The following is a 22877-nucleotide window of genomic DNA, read 5'->3' as shown; positions in this document are numbered from 1 at the left end:
GCCAAGAGCTACAGCTGTCACCTGGCAGAAGGAGTATAAAGAGGGATGAGGAGGCAAAGAAATACTCTGGTAAAAGCTCCAGCCTGTCTGAACAAGCTGCCAACGTTCCCCTTGACCTTACTGTGCTCAGGCTCTGGTGCATTATGCAAGAAGCCATTCCCCAGATCCACCCGTAAGCATGGGGAAAATCACACAGTGTCACCCACCTGCAGGCTGCTGGCACTGACTACAACAAAGGAGGCAGCAAAATGACACTTAGACAACAGGATCTACAGTTTCCTTTAGCATTCTTGTTTCACCTTTCTACATTTAGAGAAGAAAACAGGGTAAAAGGGGAGGGAAACGGAGAGAATAGCTCTTCTCTTTTCTACCTGACAACTCCCCTTTAATCTCAGATACAAGGATTCATGCTTCCATGCAGCCTTCAGCAGATGAACACAACCAGTTTTGCTCAGGCCTTTCTGCAGGAGGCACCATCCTTCAAAGAGCCTGCCAAACCCACAGGGCAAATGATCAGAGTGTGCAGCATCCCTCAGAGCAGCTGGAAATGAGGCCCAGGATGAGCTCAGCGATGCACTCAGGTTATCGGGTGGTGCAAGCATGGATTGCACATACCTGCCTCAAAGCAGCCGTGTAGCCATCTGTATGACCACCCAACCCACCACAAACAGCAGCTGTTTGGTTTGGTGCTGTTTTCCCTCATGCTGAGTCCACACACGGCAGCAGATTGGGGGCTGAAGGCTCCATTAACCCACAGCAGAGTACGCAGCCCGTTGCTTAACAGCAAGAGGTGAGGAGAAGCAAAAGAGCATGTTTACAAATGGGAAGAAAATATTATTCTCTGGTGTTTTCTCCTAAAGCTGGCGTGTGGGCAGGATCCTCTTGTCAATGGAAACGAGCACGGGGAGGATAATAATAAATATCGCTGCCTACACAGAGAAGAAGGATGAAGCCAACGCTGAGCGATACACGGCAGTACAGAGAGGAGAAATAATAAGAAAGAGGCAAATGGTGAAAAAAAATTACTGGTGCTCATCCTGTGTCTGTATCTGACAGCAAAAATTGGTCTTCAGAGCCCCACAAACTGCTGCTACAATGTGGATTATGGATGAGCTCAAATTAGTAATAAGGACCCGCAATGAAACCACCAGGCTCAACACGTAGCAGGTGAGAGAAGCAAAATTCAGGCTCTCATAAAGCTGGCACTGATTGACAGCTGAGCACAGAAACCTGCTTCTGGTCCCACAGCTTTGGCCACTTCCCATGCAAGGTTCTCAGCAGTTTTCATGGGGCTGAAATACAGTTGATAGGCCCTGGTGATGATGGTATTCTTATTTCATAGAATCATTAAGGTTGGAAAAGACCTCTAAGATCAAGTCCAACCGTCAAGCCATCACCATTAGCACAAGAGGTCACTGGAGAGCAAACAGAACGGGGACACAAACTCCCTGATACCACACAAATAGTCCACCAGTAGCAAGGGTAATCCTGTCCCTCCTCCAGCTTTCCACAGGAGGAATGCTGTAGAAATGGAGACACTTCTGCAGAGTTCTCATTTTCAGCAACACAGCTTGTTTTGTTTTAAAAAGTCTATTGACACAGAAGCATTTGGAGCAACTCTAGCTGCCATGATACGCCAACATGAGGAGCTGTGCATGTCCAGAGCTGACAGGGCTCCTGAATTCTGGGTTTGGTAGGTGAATGGCAAAGACATTTGGGTACACAGCACAATGGAGACCAGACTTCCAGGGGCTACAGCAGAGCAGGAAGAGGAGAGGCAGCTTTGCTGATGGAAGCATTTGCTTCCAGAGCACGTAATGAATAACAGCATGCATTTCCAAACAGAAAGCACATACAAGCACACCTTGTGCAACATAACCTTCATTCCTGCAACTGGAGTTAATGAAGCTTTGCTGAGAGCGGAGGAGGGACACTTGTGCATTCGTTACGTTGGTTATTAACACCCAGTTCACTTGTCCTACCTTGGGAAACAGATGGCAGTGCAGGCAGGATGGATATCAGAATATCATGGGGGTTGGGTCACAGTGATGGTTGGCTGCACCTTGGCAGCGTTTTCCCACAGTGCTCATTGTGGCTTTGGCTCCTACACGTTGCACTCAGCAGAGTGCACAGCCTGGTTGGGGGTCTAGAGGGAAGACTCAAATCTTACTTTCAGACAAACACAGCAGGAATGCAGACACAAGTAGCAGCCCGGATCCAGCACAGGTCTCATTCAGTATAGGGTCAAGGTATCAACCATTAGGCCTTGCTCCCACCTTCCTTGTGGGGCCATTCAGACCGGTGCTTGGGGTATGCTAACAGCAAGCTCTGCCAGCTCCACTCCCTCCTCTTATTCCAAAATATCTCCGTGTCTGTCACAGCCCGCTTGCCATGATAATACTGCTGCTCATTGCAAATTTAGCAGCTGCTGTTGCTCTGCACGCTCACAGTTCAGCTGAGGAAGGGACAGATTCATCCCAAGGGAGAGAGAAGAGCTTCCACACTGAAGATTTAGAGTGGGTCCCACGAAATTATTTAGGAAGAATTTACAACGCAAGCCAAGGTTTTACTAAAATCTGAATTTTTATGGGGCTGCTTCCTATTATATTAAAAGCGACAGGCTTTCTAAATCTGCCTGCGAAGCTGCAGCACACACATAAAAACAGCTCAGTTGTCACTAAAGGACATTACCATCTGCCCAAAGAACTGAGAGCAGGTCAGACACTGAACACTGTTCTAATTTTCTCTACTAGAAGAAAGATATATCCTGCAGATGTTGCTTAGAAATGATATAGGACTGCTTCCGAACTTCGGGCTGAGATTTAATTCACAAGTCCAGTAAACTCAAAGTAATGCTTTAACGTCAGTTCCCTTTCGTTCCTGGTCCACCCAGTGTTTCCAGTTCATCAGTTAAACAAACAAAAAATAGCCCAAGTGAATGGATACAGCCTATATTGGTGTCATTCTACAAGTATCAGGTTTGATTTCACACCTCTCATTATAAAAAAATACAAGTCTTGAGGTCTTCAGCTAAGATATCAATACTAAAATGTCAAAGTAATGGGAAAGGATAACAAAAGACTCTCTGATGAGATCAGAAATGGAATTAAGAAGAAATCTATGCAAATGGAGCAAAGCCAGCCCTCAATATAATGATTAAAAGATAAAGGGTCCTTCTGGAAATGCTTTGGGAACAGACTGATGCTAATACAAACGACCAAATTTGCTCACTGCTGAGAAATGACACGTAGCATCACTCCCTCCTCCTGCCAGATGCCATCATTTGCAGCCCTGAGCTCATGCACTGGTTTCAGCTCTCCACACTTGATTCTCACTTGAGCAGTAACTTACTTAGCAACACCTTGTCCTTGCTTTGCTCCATCAGCTCTCCCTGCAAACTGTTTGCTGCTTTCAGGGAGCACCACTGCAGAAAGGCAGACTGGGATCAGGTGAAAGGAGTTGGCAGAAGCAGCTGTTGGACTGACAGCTCTTCCTGCTTCCCCCACCCTTCCCTCTGCACCCTTCCCTCTACAGAAGGCTGCTGCAAGTGCTCAGCACATATCTGTCACTGCATAATAGTGATGATAATTAGCAATAATAACAATAATCTGGATGTAAAGCTGCTCTAGTACTCGGTGCTAATGGATGCTGCTTCTAATAGCAGCCTTGCTGGAAGCTGTGTTGGGCCACCAGCTTTATGATGCTGTTTGAATCTCGGGCAGAAGCCTGAAGCCTGGACACGCGGAGACCAGAACATGTGCTGGCCACTAGCTGGACACACCAGCAACTCATTGACAGCTGTCAACCCATTGGTCTGGAGTGGTTGGAGCAGAGAAAGGTTTGATATCTTCTGGAATTTCTGCTTGGAAGAGCTGATGTCAAAGACTGATTGTCTTTAGTGGGCATCATGGGGATGGATGGATGGTTGGGCTAGATGGTCTTAGTGGTCCTTAATGATTTGATGATTCTAATGAAGGAATACAAGTGAAAACTACTTTATGGGCTTTCCCTTGCCCATAGCCACTGGAAACAATGCAAACCTATCGGGTTTTCCCTAAATCACCCTGAGTACATCTCAGTACATTGTCAGAAGCTCCACTATGTGCAGAACAGCTGATGCCCTCCTAGGTCACACTCATATCTTTAGTTACATCCAAAGTTTCTCTACTGAGATCAAGCACAGTTTTAATTTTTCATTTTCTCTCTCTGATGCTTGCTTATTAATTAGCTCATTAACTTAATTCTTTAGGAATTACATGCCATGGAAAATGTACTCAGTTGTCAAAAGCAACTCATCTATTAGTACAAGACATTCAAGAAAGACTAATTGATACATACATCAGAGCATTGACTAAATGGTGAGGAACCTAGCATAATGCCTCCTGCAATTACTTCCTTTGTACGTAAGTTATGGAATTAATTGGCAACTTGATTTTTCCTTCTGAAAACAAATGGGAAAAAAACAAAGCAAACCCCAACACAAAACAAATGCACAGACAGGAAAGGGAAGCATTTGAGGACAGAGAGCATCTATTGGATTTTTTGGTTGTGGTTCAAGTGAAATCTCTTCAGTCAATCTCATTAAATGAAAATTAAGGAAATGAACTTACTCTGCAAGCTAGAAATGATCATTGGGTTTCAGAGAGGTGATATGGAAGCACACTCAACTATTTACTACTCGTGTTTTTTAAGGTTCCCTTCTGATTACGGAAATTAAAAGTAACTCCTACAACTCTGGCAGAGATCCGCTGCATACATTTCTCTGTACAGCAGTTTTCAAATATCCCAGTGTCATAAAGTATGGGCTACAAAGTATGTACGTTAAAATACACAGGATAAAAATGACCCCTCGTTCTCAACTGCATCTCCAATCCTTGTCTTTGGCCACGATCCCAGGTGAAGTGTGAATATTCCCCCCACCCCCACACCCTTAATCACTTCTGGTGCTGGATTGTGTACTATCACAGCAAACAATGCAAAACCTATTAAAGCATTTTTAAAGACTTTTCTTGACTTCTAGCAGTTAGAAAAAAAAAGACAAATACCAGTGTTCCCCTGGCCATGGTGGTGTCTAAAGTGCTTGCAGGCTGCTGCAGAAAGAGGGATTTTCCTAAAGGTCTAACATTAATGCTCTGCTAGAAGAAAAAGGAATCACTGTGGTTCCTCTTCAAATCAATGATATTTACTTGTCTTTAAATACGTAGTGTACTTCACACCTTTAAATGACCTTAAGGAATAATTTCTAGGAACAACAGAAAATCCATTTCCATTAGTTTCCAAAGACTCGGAAAGTTTATATGTTGGGGATCACTGCCATAAATTCACCTTTTAGACTCACCGAGTAACTCAGAATTTATGCAAGTGCAGGTCAGTCAAATAATTCCGTATTTATATGCTCCCTGTCAAGCTCTGGAGAACCACAAGCAAAGCACTAAAAATAAAACACATGTGCTGAAATTTGCAGAAGATTTAGAGATAGAACTATTATGATAGCCCAAAATAAAAGGCTTTATGTGTAAGAACTCAATGGATTGGTCGGTATCTAAATCACATATTGATTTAGCTCTCTGTAGACAGGTTATATAAGCTTTGGAATTATGTATTCTTGATCCATGTGTTTTCGAAATGAATCTCTGGCTGATTTAATCATTCAAGCAAGTGAAGAAGTCACATAAATATCTCTAAATTTTACTTTGTAGGACAGTTAACCAATTTCTAATCAAATCAGTAAGTAAACAGCATTATTTGTTTCCAACAAATATCAATATTAAAATAGTTTTCAAAGGAAGTCTCAAAACAGACATAAAAAATGATAAAACACTATATATTAAAAGCACACCCATTACATTGATACGCGTGTGTACAAGCACAGTGATCAGAGATACAGAAGCAAACGCAGTATCCCTTTGTGATATCCAGTGATGGAGAGCCCTAGCACCGCACTGAGAAATGGGTTCACAGTCTCAGGTGATGAAAGAGCTGGATGTGGTGGGTGTTTCACTCCTCTGAAGTGCTAACCATGCTCCTAGACTGTATCACTATTCTCCCACAGCACAGGACAAATGCACTGACCCTGGTGCAAGAGGGAAGAGTCACACAGCAATAACAAGTGCTCACACATACAGGTCTTACGGCGGCTTAAACTGAGGAAGTGGTTCTTGGGTTGGAAATAGGGAAACTGAGGCACAGACATGCAAAATGATTCCCTGAAATGAACAGAGCAAGACGAACAAATGCCAAGAACGTTCTTCTGAGTGCCCAAACTATCATGTGCAGAACTCCTTTCTAAGTTACCACTCAAATCCCACTTATGTCAGTGGGATTCAAGCTCAAGGACCAACTGACCTCACAAGGAGCTGGCTCAGCTCCAACCACATCACCCTGCTTTTCCCAAAGCTCTGGTTTCTCAGCCAATTTGGGGGCAGTTCCACCAAGAAGATAAAAGAGGGACTCAGTGCTGCAGCTTTCCAGGGCATACTCAGCAATAAAAATCAACACCGATGCTGTGCATGTGTCATTCTTGGCAGCAAGGAAACAAGCAGGGAGTGCCAATAAGGAGGGAAGCCACTTACCATACAGCACTGCAATGAGCGACACGGGCATGACCAGGATACCCACCAGCATGTCTGCCACCGCCAAGGACATCAGGAAGAAGTTTGTGGCGTTCTGCAACTTCTTCTCCAAGGACACAGCCATAATTACCAGTATGTTGCCCCCGATGGTGAGCAGGATGATGACCAAGATCAAGAGGGCTGGCCAGTTCTTCTCTCTCACTGACATCCGAGAGACTTCACCCTTCTCAGAGGCATTGAGAGGATCGGATGTAGGTAAACTCTGATTCAGAGTCAAATTGGTACTTAAAGACCAAGCCATGAGACCACCATGCAAACTAAAATCCAGCGTAACAGACACTGTTGTCAAGCTGAGTAATATTCCAGTGCTACTTAAAGTGCTCATCGTCTGGGACTGCTTTTTCTGTCTCTTAACTGTGCTGCAGAGGTGATCCCTTTTCCAAACTGTGGGTCCAAAGCAGATGCCGAACTTCACAAAACCTGAGCCAGGAAATCATTTGATCTCCCATGGTGAATCAGACCTTACAGAAGTCAGCGTGGAGCTCCTCTGGTTCCCCTGGGAGCAGTGGAAGGTGACCACTGACCAACAGCCTTGAGGGGCAGTAGGCTTTGCAATCTCCGGCTGAATCCCACGTCCACCATTCTGAAAGGGAAAGAAAAATTGCATTCTGAACTGAAATCACATTGCATACAACACCTTTTTTTATCCTCATGCAAGTGACATTCTTATTCTCTCTCTTCCTGCTGGCTAGGATGTTCTCCAGACTGCACGTAATTTATCTTGTGGGTACAGACTATGCCTATAATCATGGGGGAGAGAGGGAGAGAATCACATCAGTGTGCTCTGTCTGGTTAAAAGCTGATTATCACTAATTAAATGTTTTGTGAAATCTGCAAAGGCAAATGCGAAGAACAAAATACGTTGTGGTTGATAGCCACTTCACAGATACTCTGCCACTGTGTAAAATAGTATTTGCATGAAATTCCAACCAACCCAGACAGTACCGTCACAGCACAGGGTAAACCATCTCCTTGAGCTGGGAGTGGTTGGATATATTTTGTATATTTTGAGGAAAAAGCAAGCAGTTGTTGTAGAACACTCAGATGTTAGTGATGAACTTTCCCATGATCATAAAGCCCACACTTTGTCTTATTTGGAAACTAACGGTATAGAAAACCCAATATACATCAGGTGACAGCATACAGTGTTACACCACCAGCCGCTCCAAACAAAAAGAGATCTTAAAGGGGACATGTTCCCAGCCTTGGCGAAATCACATCCTCAGGAGCACAACCATTTTGGCTGCCAATAGCATTCAATACATTAAAACAGTAGCTCATTTCCAGCACATCAGAATCCAGGATCCCAACAACTGGTGGTGTACAGAATAGGACCCAAAACACAGAAGGCGAGCAGTTAGCACCAGAACGAAACATACACTGCATGGAAGAAGGCCACGAGGTAGATTTAATCAAATAGCATGAAGTATCCCACTGAACTTTTTGTATAATCCACAGGAAAAGAGCTCTGTCATTACTAAACAAATATACAGAGGCAGATTTTAGTCCTTGAATACATTGTGTTAGAGATGTAAGAGACAGCAATTTGCTCTTTGGGGATCAAAAGCTAAATGTAACATATGGGATTACATGAGATTTTATGTAAAATAAAAAGTGCTCAGAGTCCTATAATGAAATGTTTAACTTTCATGGAGGTTTTGGGAAACTTACTAATGGGCTTCATGCAGAAAAATGTTTCTTAAATGAGCAGTGTGTACAATGAACCCAGATTTGCTTCTGCATTATGGTTAATTACTCCCCAAGGGTCTCTAAACCTCATATTTAGGAAGAAGTTTTTGCACTGTGTGCATAGAAAATAATTTCACAGCTGCACAATAGGATGAATTAGTGAGAAATCGTTGGGCCGTTTATTTTTCCAACGTCTCCAGTCTAAAACAAATCTACTGAAAGTTTCCAAAGACTCAGATGTATCTTTTTTAGAACACAGCAAAGCTGTGAACAAAATACCCTTCCTTCCAAATCACTTTGGCACAGTGATTTGGGGGGCGCAGAGCAGCATTGTAGCATATGAGTTTTACTGCGCAGCACAGCCCTAATGGGAACCCCCAGGTGTCTAGAAATGCTTGCTTTGGCTCTCTGGCTCTTGAGCGCTCCTCATCTTGTCACACTAATGGTTTGGAAGGACTAGTAGAGAGATTACATCCGAGCTTGAGGAAATGATTCCTGCACAAAGTTAGCTCTGCAGGTCTGGTGCATGCAAGCTTCTCAGCAAGAAATCACTGTTCTAAAAATGAACACATTTCCCAATAGTTTGGACTGTGAGGGTAGAAATGAATCTCAGAATGCAAAGCTCATCTTTTCTATTAACAGGAATTAGGACTTAGTTTAAAAGTCGGCCTACTCGCCTGTCTGTTATTCAGAGTGACTCAAAGAGAACCATTCACGTGCCAATAGAGAACAAGCAAAAGAGAGGGAAATTGTGAAGGAACCTGAAAAAAAAACATCCACATTTTCCCATGTGCAGTTAAAAGATCCAAAGTGCAATCCCATAAATAACTGTGCACGCATAGAAGTATAGAAAAGAAGCAATGAACTAGCAGGAGCTCTGCCTCTCCCTACAGCCCCCCAAACCATGGCTGACTTGGATGGAGGATGTTGACACCTCTCAGTTTTTACTGGCTATAGAATTGCTGCTATTCATCCCAGAACAATATCAGGCTCTCTAGTAGCCAGAATAACCAGAGAGAGCAGGATAACAAAAGCATTCAGAAGAGGCACAGGTTTTATCCAAGACTACAATGGTAAAAATAAATCATCATTTAGAGAAAAAAGGGGAAAAAAAACCCAACAAAAAACATCCTTAGATGAACAGAGGAAGTATTTTGCCAATATTTGTTTCGAATAATGATACGTGAGAATGTGACAGCGGCAATGCTGAAGACAGAGCTCCACCTTCAGAATTAACAATCTTACTGCTCCATTAGTACATTTAATCTTATTTTTACACGGATCCTGACTGGAAGTCATTAGCTTTCTTCTTCATAGCATCACAGTCCGCACAAGTTACATTTTTATGACTAATTCCATCAGCTACAGCCTTCTAGGTACGTTACTGTACCAGAAAAATAATTCACATTTTATTCATGAATTCTGGGTATATTTAAGGAATATCTCCATAATTTTAAAATAAAATCTGNCACATTTTTCCGCTAGCGAACTTGAAAGCACATATGCTAAATTTTTGTGATCGATCATCAATTTCAATTCAATCTTCTACTGACAGCCCTTAAGATGATAAGTTAAACATTGGCCAAAGCTGAATTACTCATCTTTGATGGAGGTGAGAAGGAATTAATTTGGAGATGGCTTTTCCTTTCTGTCTTTAAACCAAAGCTAGGAAATAGTTCTTGTTTCCCTTCTATCAAACCCACGTGCATTATTTAAAGCAGGAGCTGGGTACACCAGTGCATCCAGAATGAGAAGTCAAAAGGAAACCAAAGCTATGGCAGTTCATAAGCCTATACTTGTAGGGCACTGGGGGGGCTCACACACCTTTGAGAGTGTGTACTGCTATTATTCTACTGCTAAAAGGAAAAACAGGAAACAAGATACAATTTTCTTGGAAAGAAAACAATTTTTTTTCCCCTTTGAATTAAATGCATTCATCTTTAGCTATTTTACCATTCAACACTAAGAACAATTCTTTTGTTTCTCTTTTTGCTATAGAAAATCAGCTGCCTGCTGAGCAACTCAAGGCATTTGGCAGCCCCCAGTCAGGATCCGGCCTCTCCCAGCCAGACCATGGAGCTGCTGAGCTCCCATAAATCCTTTCTGCTCCAACTCTCTGGGACTCAGAGCCTGAATGTTAACAGCATGCACTTAAAATTGGGTATGACATCAAGGATGGTCATTTAATCTAAAAGAGAAAAACAAAACAAAACAAAACAGGAGTCTCACAAAGACTCAAGAGAGGAGAAAGGAGATTGCTCCAAAAGTAATGCCTCCTGGTTTTCTTTCCATACAAACTACAACAGATACAAAGTTTGACAGAGCACGTTCTCAGCTATAAAACACTATTTTTCAACACTGCCATCATTATGAGCTGTGCATTTTCCCCAGCTTGTAAAAATCTACACCAGCAGAGATGCCCCGCTGTCATCGCTGCTGAAACACACCACTCACCCCTCACTGTGCTACATCCACCAACTGGGCTCTACAAGCAAGCTGCAAGCACTGATGAACATCAAAAGTCATAACTTGTTGCTTATGGAGGAATTTAATTCCACCCCTTTGCTTCATCTGCACTTCCATGTCAGACACTATTTTGTCAGACTGCCCCTCTGCTGCCATCTGTCACGTGGCAATAAAATGTAATGTAATATTGGTGGGAAGGTTCCTCCTCTGCTGTCATCCCACCAGTATCTGTGCCTGATGTTGTGTGCTAACATCATTAAATAGGAGGCATTACTTTCAGAGCAGCCCTCATATTAATTCAGAGTATTGTCATCAGAAAGAACAGATGTATATGATGATCCAAAGTGATGAATTTCAGTAGCTGCCTCCTCACCAGGACAATAAGCATTGTCCAGTGCCTCAAAGGCATGAAGGACATTTGTCCTACAGACCAGTTGCCCAGAGCCACATCCAGCCTGGCCTTGAATGCCTGCAGGGATGGGGCATCCACAGCCTCCTTGGGTAACCTGTTCCAGTGCGTCACCACCCTCGGGGTGAAAAACTTCCTCCTAGGTCTCCATAAAGTTAAAGATAAATCTGAAGTTGATCGCACTGAACTGCAAGTACTGCCATTTCTGACAGGAAAACAGTTGCGCATAGTTCACAGTTATGTGAGCCTGGGAGTCAGCTGGTGTAAATGGTTATTGCTCCACAAAGATCCTTACAGAATGGCAAATAACTTCAAGTGATATCACAGGTTACACAGTTTATGCTCCAGAAGGCAGATTTAAGGCTTCGCTCTTCACCTTTAATTCCATATTCCCTATGACTCGCATCTTCACCTATTCATTCATCTTAAAGCACTGCTAAATTCATTTCCATTTTCCATCACGACTGAACTCTTTTTTTAGGCATTTGCAACTAATCTTTCTCCTTTTTGTCACATCACAATGTGCACAACTATTTCTGCGCAGACCTATTTATAAACGGTCTATGAAAGCACAACCAGTCCAACAGAGCCCATCAGCGTGTCCGGGGCTGCAGCACCTGAAACAGTGGGTTTGGTTCAGCATCAGGATTGCTTCAGCCCAAGGGAAAAGCAGAGAGCAAATGTATTCACTGCCTGTAGCTGGAGAAGATCATAGAATCACAGAATGGCCTGGGTTGAAAAGGTCCACAATGCTCATCCAGTTCCAACCCCCTGCTATGTGCAGGGTCACCAACTACCAGACCAGGCTGCCCAGAGTCACATCTAGCCTGGCCTTGAATGCCTCCAAGGATGGGGGCATCCACAACCTCCATGGGCAACCTGAAATTATGCACAGCATATAAGAAAAAAAATAAAATAAAATAGATTAAAGATAAAAAAAACATATGGTAAATGTTGTTAGAGCTATAAACTGGGTCACAGAGGGGTTTTAGGATCTCCATTGTAGCTGACACGCAGCTGGGGGTTACCATAAAGGCACCTGATACAACTTTGAAATTAGTCTTGCCTTAAGCATGGAGTTGAACTAGAGACCTCTGAGAGATCACTTTCAGCCTGAATAATTCATTGGTTGAATCTGGGATATCCTTCTGAAGGAAAAACGTCCAACATGGCTGTGTTTGCAGCCCCTCTTCTCGGGATATGCCCATACTGATCCCTACTCAAGCCAAGGCCATGAGTAGGTTCAAAGCCACATGAACCACTTTTCCCTGTTTATTTCCCCAAGGCCCGCAATATTCCTTTGTGGCCAGGTTGTGACAGTACAGTCATGAGGTTCCCATCTCCATAAGAGGGCGTTAGGGCCCTACAGCAACACATGCCCCTGTCTCATGGTGGAGATGCACACAACAAGGCTGTGTCCTCACCTGCTCCTCTGTGCCCAGAAACTCTGGTTACCTGTAGGAGTCTGGGGTAAGTACAGTTCAAGAACTTCCTGAGAAGTGGCAATAGAAGAAAGCCCTTTTTCACTTTGGGCAGTTGGCAGAGAGAGGGAATCTTCCTGTCTTTTGAAAGCAGTATTTGTGCCAAAGTAAAACGCTTTCACAATCTTTCAAGTAGGAAAAGAAAATCAACACCTAATGATTATTCTGCAGATACCTGCTCGATAATTAACTGAAGGCGCAGTCCAAAGAAGTGCTTATGCCAAATCTCAGGCATTTAAATACTTTCCAAAGCTGCTCTTGAACTAGGGATTGCAGTACCAACCCCCTGATAAGGGCAGGTACTTTCTTTCCAAAGAAATATCTGATACCGTCTCTTCTGTTATACAAGAAATTCTGGATATTTTCCCAGTAGGCACAGGGGATAAAATAAAACAAAACATTTAATAAAGCCTCAGGGAAACCTCCTCGAACACAGATCTTGCCACTGTTTTTAATCCCAACACAGAAAATAACTACTAAATTACTTGCAAACTGAAAAAAGCATATTTCATGTTTTTTTTTCACAGCAAGAGGAAAATGGATTTTCTTAGATACAAGTTCAAGTAATTACATTCTTTAAGGCCGTAATAGTGAATCACTACCATTCTGTCCAAAACCAAATAGCATTAATTTCCTCTACTCTCATACTGAGTCAGGAAGGCCTTCATTTCTTCTTAAGACATTTCAAGGAAATACAAGCACACAGCAGACGTCTTAATCTACCCTCCAGCATCCAGACTAGCAGCCTTGTTTGTTATTTTCTCTTGGTGGAAAAGCATCTGAGAACCTCAGGACAAGGTACAGATTCTCCACCACTCCCTGTGATGATAAACTGGCAGAAATACCATAGCCTCATCCTAACCTCATGGAACAACTACAAAGCAGTTATTCACACTTTCTATAAGGAGATATAATACCAAACTACTTTTTTGTCCCCAGTGGCTGAAATTCACCATTGTAAGAAGACCAGAAGGACAGCCCTCCATCTCCTGTGTAGGTATATTACTGGTTTCTATGTTTATTTTCTGCTGTGCATAGACTTAACATTTGGATTTAGCTTCCTCCTTATTGAGAGATGACTGAAAGGCCAACCCTTCCTATAGGCATTGAGTGATCAACCTCAGGCTGTGCAAAATACATAAGGCAATCATTGCTTGTATGTATGTACACATGGCAGCACACACCTAAATGTACGCAAGGAGATATATGTATTTTTAGAAGATCATTAAGTGATTTGGTCTCAAATGATGTTTTTGAGGACATATCACATGCAATAAAAATGAAACCATCAGCCTGACATTACTGTATATATTTTGCAATAGTAATATGGAGCAGCAGTCAATCTGGAGAGGAAGCACATGAGTGTTTGCCAGGCCAGAACCATGAGTCATGCCATGAATGAGCATGAACCATAAAGCAAAACATGTGCCCGTTTTGGGGAGAGCAGTGGTGACTCATCTATTTCTTAATAACATCGGTTTCTTAACCAAGCAAGAACTGGTTTGATGTTGCATTTGTAGCCTTCTTTCCACCCCAAATCTTTGTGCCTTCCCAAAAGCCCGCCAGGTTCGTATCATTGCTCATCTACTAACAGAGAAACAGGGATTTATTATGCAATGACTTGGGGCACACCCTGCCCCACATGCCATGCATGATCCAAGGAGAACCTTCCATTTGCTTTTGCATGTGGACCTTGGGGCTGGCTGAAATCACCAACACGTTGCCCCTCCTCACTGCACCCCACGCACCTGAAATTGCTTCTCCTGGCATTGGTTTTCTCAGAAAGCACACGAACCTGCAGAACCTGCTAATTCAAAGCTCAGAGAAGTATTTATTTTAAGCAGCGAGATGTTTAGTAGAGGTCTCCTACCTAAAGCAGCACTATTCATATTTACCATGAGTACCCTTCCTGCTGTCAGCACCGCCTGAGCTTCAAGAAATCACAGCATCAGAGAAACAAGAAAAAAGCAAAGAAAAACAGAAGATATTTATAACAAAGACTGTCCCTAGCAAACTGGACAACTGTATTTCTTTTCGTCTTCAGGTTATACAGGTTCTAAGGTGGCTGTTTAAAGTATGAGGAATCCATCAGATCCCAGGTTAGAGGACAAAGGCTGATCAATAATTTAAATGATTCCATAAGGAAATTCTAAAAGAAAACAAAACAAACACATGAGAACACACAAAGGTACAGGCAAAAATGCAGCTTTTTTTCTCTTTTTCTAATATATATATACTTTTTTTTCTGTAGAAGTGACCCATACGGACCTGAAATGGCACGACTGTTAGCACAGCACTTCTCTGATTTAAATATACCGCAGATGGATATTTTGGTACATGAGAACTAAGGAAAACCCTAAAAATAAAGAGTAGGAAGAAAAGATGACTTTTAATGACAGGTATGGGGGAAAAAAAAAAAAAAAGACAAAGAACAACATCGGACAGAAATAGTAAAAAGAACTCATATCTGTGATGCCTTCAATTAAAGATCAAAACTGAACCACAAAAGTATAAACCTCCAAAGCTGGATTTAAACAACAGAGAATTTCAGAACAGGTTTTTTTCCTTTCAATTCAATACATGAAGATATATACACAAAGAGCCATAAAAAGCAATAGGAATCTCCTAGAAGTACTTTGTAATGGTCTGGTTAGATGCCTTGGGGTTGTTTTTTGCTTGCTCTCTAATACCTCATCTTCTAGAAAGCCAAAAAAAGCACATCTAATTTACACAGACTTCCTTAAACCATTTGATATGGTGTCACCAGGGAGATTACCAGGTGTCCTCCAGAGAAAAAGACAAACAGCACGACAGTGAAACCTCCAGCTTGTTCACCCTGGTCAGACTAAGAGCGCAATGGAACAACACGTGGTGCCTTCACCAAAGAGAGGGTGATCATCTCCACCACTTCTGTGTGCCCACTGCATTTCTTTCCATGGGCTTTGCTGAGGTGTGGCCATAGCTACAAGTCTTGCTTTATAGTAAATAGATTTCACTGGTACACACAGTGCTGTAATAGCCCAGCAATGCCTCCCATAGAGCGTTCCTGAATTCCAAGTATTCCTGTGCCTTTCTCAGTAAGTTCTGTGTTTGCACTAAGGAACATTTTCTTCTTCAGCTACATCAATCATCTAAATAGCCTTTAGCACCTAAATGATTACATGGTTTTCTATGTGCCAGTTTGCTTTCATCCACTCTTCCTCACCCCTACACCATTAAACATCCTGCTCTTCTGCACCCCATCAGCTTCTGTCCTGCTCCTTCCCAACCTGCAGCACTATGGGGTGGCACCTGAGGACCCAAAGGCCCTGCCCTCCCAGCAGCACTCACCCAGCCTTGCTCCAAGGTTGCTGGTCCAAAGATACACCCAGCAGTGCTTCACCCACAGACCAGGATCCTAAACCCAACATTTCACATCCTCCCCTTCCTCTCCCTCCGATCAGATACAACCTTATAGACATATGCAGTCATCCTGTAAGCCTGATTCCCGTTGTCAGCACTGAATATAGTCACTATAATATTTTTTTAAACTATTTTTTAACTATTATTTGTTCTAACCACTTGCCTTTTTGATTAAATCTTACTAGCTGAGATTTAAAGACATCTTAATAGCTTTTCTGATTCAACTGCATTTTCTAGTTGCTCCATTTCTTTTATTCTACGTTCTTCCCTCTCTGTGGGGAGGAAGAAAAAGTGGACAGAAATCAGGATGTTTGATCAGTGTTAATTTAATTTAAAAAAGAAAAAAAGGAAAAAAAAGACTTAAAAATCTTATGGCTTTTTTTCCCCAAAATTGTGCCAAGGAAAATATATCCCAATATCAGTTCAAGGTTCTGTTTATTTTCTGAATACAACTGTAAAAGTTTGAGCTTTTTCCAACTCATTGCTCTATAACTTCAGGCAATATCCTTGAATCTCAAATTCATTGTAACTCATGTTAAATGATCTTTAGAGTGATGTAGTAACTCCATTATGAACTGTACATCTTTTACTTTAACTCTCTTCCACTCTTTTAAGAGATCTACTAATTACCATCAAGTTTTCTTCCATACATTCTCCTCTGAAAGCAAACAGCCAATAGCTCCCTATGCTGATCACTTCTGGATGCCTTACTCCCAAATAATGGGTAACATCTGCCTTCTGCTACAGCTCACAGGGACAGATTCTGAGCTCTTACATTAAAGCAAATCATAAACATCTTCCATTAAACAAAAAGGCATAATCATCTGTCTTGTTGGATAGACATCAGTACAGTCTCCCTTGACTTGGACTAGACAAGGACCAACGGTGTTGAAACATCTTCAGTAGGATCAGAAGCCGGCTTTTCACTTAGAGAAATCATTTAATTTTTAAAGCGTTTGACTATTTTAATAGACATCATCCATGAATGAGTCAGGGTGTGTAATATGCCTGAGGCGAGAAGGGAAAGGTTCATTAACTCTGAGAGAACAGACAGATGGGCACATCAGGGTAGAGCTGTGACAGCTCCCGAGTTATGTAAGAAGCAAAGAGCGAGGGTTTGGATGCCACGTGCATGTGTGCAGGAGTCATTTCCATGGGAGCAAATCACAGTGACACAAGCTGTCATTTACGACATCAGCAAATGAGTCAGGAAAAATGAAGGGGAAAGAGACAAAACATAATGGAAAACACTTCAGCTTCCAGCATGACGTGAAAGGTAGAGGAGTTCTATCAAACCCAATCCAATTTGTACGAATCTGATTCTCTTTACGAACGTGCACATGGGAAAGGACTTCATGCAGCTCAGGTACTCTCATCAATATGGTGCGCGAAGCATGCCGGGACTGCAGCAAGGAAAGCACTCAAGTGTCTGGTGCTGCAAAGAGCAAGTGACATCACTCAAACACCATTCTAAGCAGCCGTTTCCTTTCTTAAAGGAATACTTTTTCTGTGTTTACCTCAAATCTGGGTAGCACTTGACAGGCACATCAGCAGTGTCTTCCAGCCAGACTGTGAACAACTGCTGCAAATTGGGCCAGTGGATAATGCTAAAACCAAAGAGAGCCACCCCGATGTGAGCAGCTGATGCAGGGAGACCAGTCTCTCCCTGCATAGTCTGAGCATCAGAGGGAGCTGGTCAAATGCATTTTAATCAACTTGACTGGAGAAAAATAATGGAAACTATCAAAACAATTCATCCACGAATCACGTAGCGTCTGCATCTTGATAGCTGGAACAAAGGCAGCTGAACTCTAATGGAGTCGTTTTCTCTTCAAAGTGATTACAAAATTTCTTTCCCTTTGTCAGCAAGGTAATATCCACGTGAACGTCTTGGAGTGAAGGAATTTAAAATCCATCAATTGTCAAAAGGGAGAGAAAACATGGGTTTTTTAGTCCTATGGGTAAAGCACACCTGAAAAAGGAATAATTCCAGCGGGAGCCAAGCTCCTCTGGTAAGAACAGGCCCTACACAAGAGGAAAATGCTCCATGTGAAATAACAGGGCACGTCCATCACTCCTGACTTCATCTCCAACAGCTTCAGTATAACCACAAACTCATACTGGACGCTGATGCACTGCATTACCAGTGAAGGGGAATTTTACCACTGACTCCAGTTCACAAGGAGTAAAACTAAGTTAAAAAACAGAAGCCAGAAGTCCAGATTCTGATCTCATTATCTGACCACATTTCCTGCATGTACCATCTCTGGGTAAGGTTTCCCTACTGTACCAGCAGCCTGGCATGTGGAATGATTACAGAATGAGCCTGGGTATGTCAGTGCAATGACAGGACAAACACCTCTTGAGTTCAGACAGTTCAATTACCACTTCTTTTTTTCCTTTTCATCTTATAAAACCTCCAGCAACCAATAAAAGATTGCAGGGCTATTCCAGAAAAAGCAGCATCAGGCCCAGCTAGCCTAATATTTCAGGTTACTTTACACCCAACGGTGAAACAGCTGCAAACACATTTTGATAAATGGCAGCACTTGAAAAAGAAGCAGTTATGCTAGTTGCATTAATTAAGAGGCAGTAATAGACTTCCATGTGCAGATGAGCTAAAAATTTCATAGTGTAATTTTTAAATTACACTGACATCTTCTTTCTCTCATACACAACTGACCCTCAAGGAAGATTTGCACTCTAAGGCCAATGCGGTAACAAACACAATTCTCTGTTGCCAGTTTTATGACATGAAAGCAGCACAAACAGCAATTAGAAACACTGGATACTGAGCGAGGCTGAAACCAGCTTCGTCCACAAAGGTCAGGAGGAGCACATCCCATTCTACTGATACTGCTGTGTGACAGCACTCAGTTTGTGGGGCTGAAACTGCTACCTTCAGACTCGGGGATGTGGTACAAGCATTAGTTTTTCATAAGTATTTCACAATAGGGATGATGAGGCACTGGCACAGAGTATCCAGAGAGGTGGTGGTGCCCCATCGCTGCAGACACCCAAGGTCATATTGGATGGGCTCTGAGCACTGATGGAGCTGTGGGTGTACCTGCTCAGTGCAGGAAGTTGGACTAGTTGGCCTTCAAGGGTCCCTTCCAACTCAAACAATTCTATTAGCTTTAATATGAGGGCTGCACAAAGAAAAGAGAAAGAATTCAGTAGTGCTTGTGGACTTGAATGAACAACTTTAGCTTGCAGGCCCGTTAGCAATCTTGTTTAATAACTCTCAGAAGTAAAACTAAAGCATTCCTATTGATACAAGATCCTTGCATAATGACCTTCCACAATCTGCTATCCTTGTAACACAGAGCTACGTGCACATCTGGACATTCAGAAGGAAATATTTGTGCGTGGAGTGTGACCCAAGCATTGTTTCCAGGTTTCCTTAGTCAGATACGCTCTGCTCCAAAATTAACAGACCTCTCAGTGTCATTAAGAACAAAATCTTACCCACGCTCTTTGTTGCGCGAGGCTGAACTGTCAGAAAACCAAGGTGTTCAGTACAGAATCTGATACAAAACAGGACTTTGTTTTCTTCTGTAGAAAGCCATTCTGGGCAATGGACACCAACAGACAGCATGATGCTGGTGATGTGCTGCTGGGTAACCTATGCAAGAATACCTTTCTTGCAACAAAAAGCAACAATAAAACAACAACAACAAAAACAAACTGACCAAGGAGGTCCCTGAGCATTATTCCAGACCAAGCCTAAACACACCTGGGAAAACCCATCAAGCAGCACTGCAGCAGGAAGGAGGAACAACAGAAGGAAGACATTCAGCCAAGTGTGAACACTGTGCTGAAGTTACAAACCACAGGGACTGAGAGGCAGCCAGCAGCCATTAAACACACTGCACAGAAGTACCAGTTTGCAGATCCTGAGCAAAACAGAAGATTTTGCACATAACTGCTGCCTCAGAGCGTACATACAGCTGGGAGAGCTGCTGAGATGCAAACTGTTAGAAACTAAACACTTCAAAAACATTGGAGAAACTCACCTCGGTTCAACTGAAGCAGACAGAGAAGTCTTGCAGTAGTTTGTCTTTCTATAAACAAAAAAAAAAAAGACATTGAACGCAAATATCTTGTTTGAGCCTGTGAGAAGTACAAGGTAAGGCACATTGTGCTGAAGCTGTTTCATTGCTGGACAAGCTGTATCAGCATATGTCATCTGAGGACAACGAGATCATCTCAGGTTAGAGAATGCCGTAGGAACTTTACTAAGGCACAATAACTTCACCAAATGTGGGGCCCGAGCCCCACAAAGCCTGAAGGCAACACTGCCCTGGGCATAGAAGGGAGGAATTCTGGAAGGAAGAAAACATAATCTTGTTTTCACTTCCCTAGCAAAGCTGTGTGGGAGGACAGACGTTGTTCAAGCACAGATCTGAGAAAGAAAGCAGAAAAAAACCCAACAACCACCACCAAAATCTAGAGATTGTAACTTCATTGAGGATTCATAAGGCATAACAGCACCAAGCAAATTCTTCACATCTGAGGCCTCTGCAGTATTAAATTCATTTAGAGAAATGAAAGGCATAATACTTTGTACTTCCTAGATAAAAGCACTGTCGTAGTCATCCGGGTGTAGAAGGGCTTTATTCTCCCAAAAATATCAAATGCTGCAGTGCAGAAACTCCGCAACACTGCAAGACTCAGCTCTGAATCAGACAGGCTGATTCATTCAGAAACAAGGTGCTGAGCTTCTCCCCTTCATCCTGCTCAGCAAGCTGCTGCAGCCCACTGAGAACAAAGCAGCTTCTGCTACTTCATGTGGCAAATGAAATAAAACCTCTTCCTTTGAGAGCTTACAAGAACAGGGCTCGTCTCACCCAGCTGCCAATGAGCCACGAGGCGGCAGTGGCAGCACTGAGGAGTGGGACTGGGAGGGCACGGTTGGAAAGCTGAGAGAACAGGGCTGAGTTCCTGAGAACTGGAGATAGTTTGGCTGTTTGCTTGTTACCATAACATAGCCAAAAACAAAGAAGAAAAAAGCAAGACCTGAGAAATGCCTCCATCTCTGGATGCATTCAAGGCCAGGCTGGATGTGACTCTGGGGCAGCCTGGCCTGGTGGTTGGCGACCCTGCACATAGCAGAGGGGTTGAAACGAGATGATCACTGTGGTCTTTTTCAACCCAGGCCATTCTATGGTTCTATGAAAAGCAGAAGTTTACAAAGTTGAATAAATCATGCAGATTGCTCCCAGGAGAGATACAGAGATAGACCAAGCAGAACAAAACAGGCCTGGCTATTAACATGAAAATGTCGAACAAGCGTTTTTACAAGGTCAGCTGAAATATACCTCAAAGCTGGAAATTCGATCTTCTTGTTTTTGTTGGTTTTGTTGAACAACATCATAAATAGCTCTGGCAAACATTAAAATACAGCACACCTCGCTCCCACTCGTTGCTTTTTCATATTAAATAAGTTCTTTTTACTTTGTTTTTCCTAAAAGCAAAGCCTGGTAAGTCCAGTAAGAACAGTGCGAGTTACTCAAAGTGGGAGAAGAAGGGCATTCTTTGCACTGTCCAGCTCATGTCAAACTACCAGTAGGGCATCTCACAGCAGGAGGGGCTCTCCTGATCAGAGCCCTCCTTGCTAGTGCCAAGAGACCTCATTTTCACAAGAAAGCTTTTATTTGTCATCTACAGAGCTACCACACACAAAACGCACACAACTTATCTGCAAGTGAAGCTAAGCAATTTGCCTAGACAAAGAAACAACAGCCTTTTATTAAAACCCATTCCTACCTCTTTTCTTGCTTATTTAGAAGTTTTCTCTTTACCAGTACAGACAGCACACAGTACATTTGTGCTGGTGCACTTCACACAGTTATCAAAAACAAAGCTACACATCCCTAGGTGTGCTGATCTTTAGTAGCTATGGCCTGATTTATAAGGAACAGCAGCTGGGCACTTCAGCCTCTTCCTCTGTGTTTCAACATGCCTCACTGATACCAGCCACAAACCACCAGGGAATTGCTCCTTGCCAGAACCATCCCTTATTTTAAGGAGATTTTCTGATGCCTTTAACATCTTCCACAAATACTGAGCTCTGCGCTGTTTCCTGAGATGCAGAACTACTACAACCCTGCCCACACTCTGCCAAGGTCATTGAAAAGCCTGATTATTCCCCAGTTTACAGCTCAGACTGGAAGGCAATAAGTTCATCTGTACACACTCCTTATCTCCAAGCAGTTTGGAAGGGAGATCCTTCCCTTTTCTGCCTTAGTGCTAAGGATCACACTGAGCTGGGCAGGCAGGAACTGTCACAGCTGTGTCATCAGGATCCCCTACAAATGGCCCTCACATCACTTCACCAGAAGAGTGAAAAAGTCCTCATGTGGCTTTTTTTGTTGTGTGCTCATGCGTTCTTTACCCTCAGCTTTTCTGCTGGCGTTAATTTCCAGCCATCATAAAGCTGTGCCACAAATAGCTGTTATGTACTCTGCTCCTGGAAGAGGGTTTGGGTAGAATTTGGAGACAAGCGTCATCTTCCTACATGATGGAAGAACAGAATTGTGCACCTTTTCCTTCCCACTGCTGGCTGTATCCCAGGGTACCACCAGGCTCCTTCCAATGTAAACACTGCACAGGCACTGTGATATCTCCATAGTCTGCAGCATGCAGTTACAGATAGAAAATACCTGCAAGTTGGAGGAGTGCCCTCAGCTGCAAGGACGATGCTCCAAAGTGTGGGCAAAGCTTGCAGCAGCTCAGGGTACACCTGAAACAGAAGCTAAACAACTCAGAACCCGTCCAGCAGGATGCACAGCTACT

General features: G+C 42.9%; 1 protein-coding gene across 5 annotated transcripts in view; it reads right to left on the bottom strand.

The window, feature by feature from the left end:
• HTR2C (5-hydroxytryptamine receptor 2C) overlaps positions 1–22877 on the bottom strand; it is a 191180-nt gene that overhangs the window by 27262 nt on the left and 141041 nt on the right. For 3 of the 5 annotated variants that reach the window (XM_015860223.2, XM_015860226.2, XM_015860224.2), the window contains exons 3-4: positions 20096–20143; positions 6573–7215 (exon numbers count right to left, since the gene is read on the bottom strand). In XM_015860223.2, coding sequence (XP_015715709.1) covers positions 6573–6957 — 385 coding nt within the window. In that variant the 5' untranslated portion in view covers positions 6958–7215; positions 20096–20143. The remainder of the gene's footprint in view (positions 1–6572; positions 7216–20095; positions 20144–22877) is intronic. The other 2 variants (XM_015860225.2, XM_015860227.2) reach the window with 1 other exon arrangement.

This window comes from Coturnix japonica, chromosome 4, assembly GCF_001577835.2.
Source record: "Coturnix japonica isolate 7356 chromosome 4, Coturnix japonica 2.1, whole genome shotgun sequence".
Classification (NCBI taxonomy): Eukaryota; Metazoa; Chordata; class Aves; order Galliformes; family Phasianidae; genus Coturnix; species Coturnix japonica.
The sequence above is the reverse complement of the archived record's forward strand: the minus strand, read 5'-3'. Positions and strand labels throughout refer to the sequence as shown.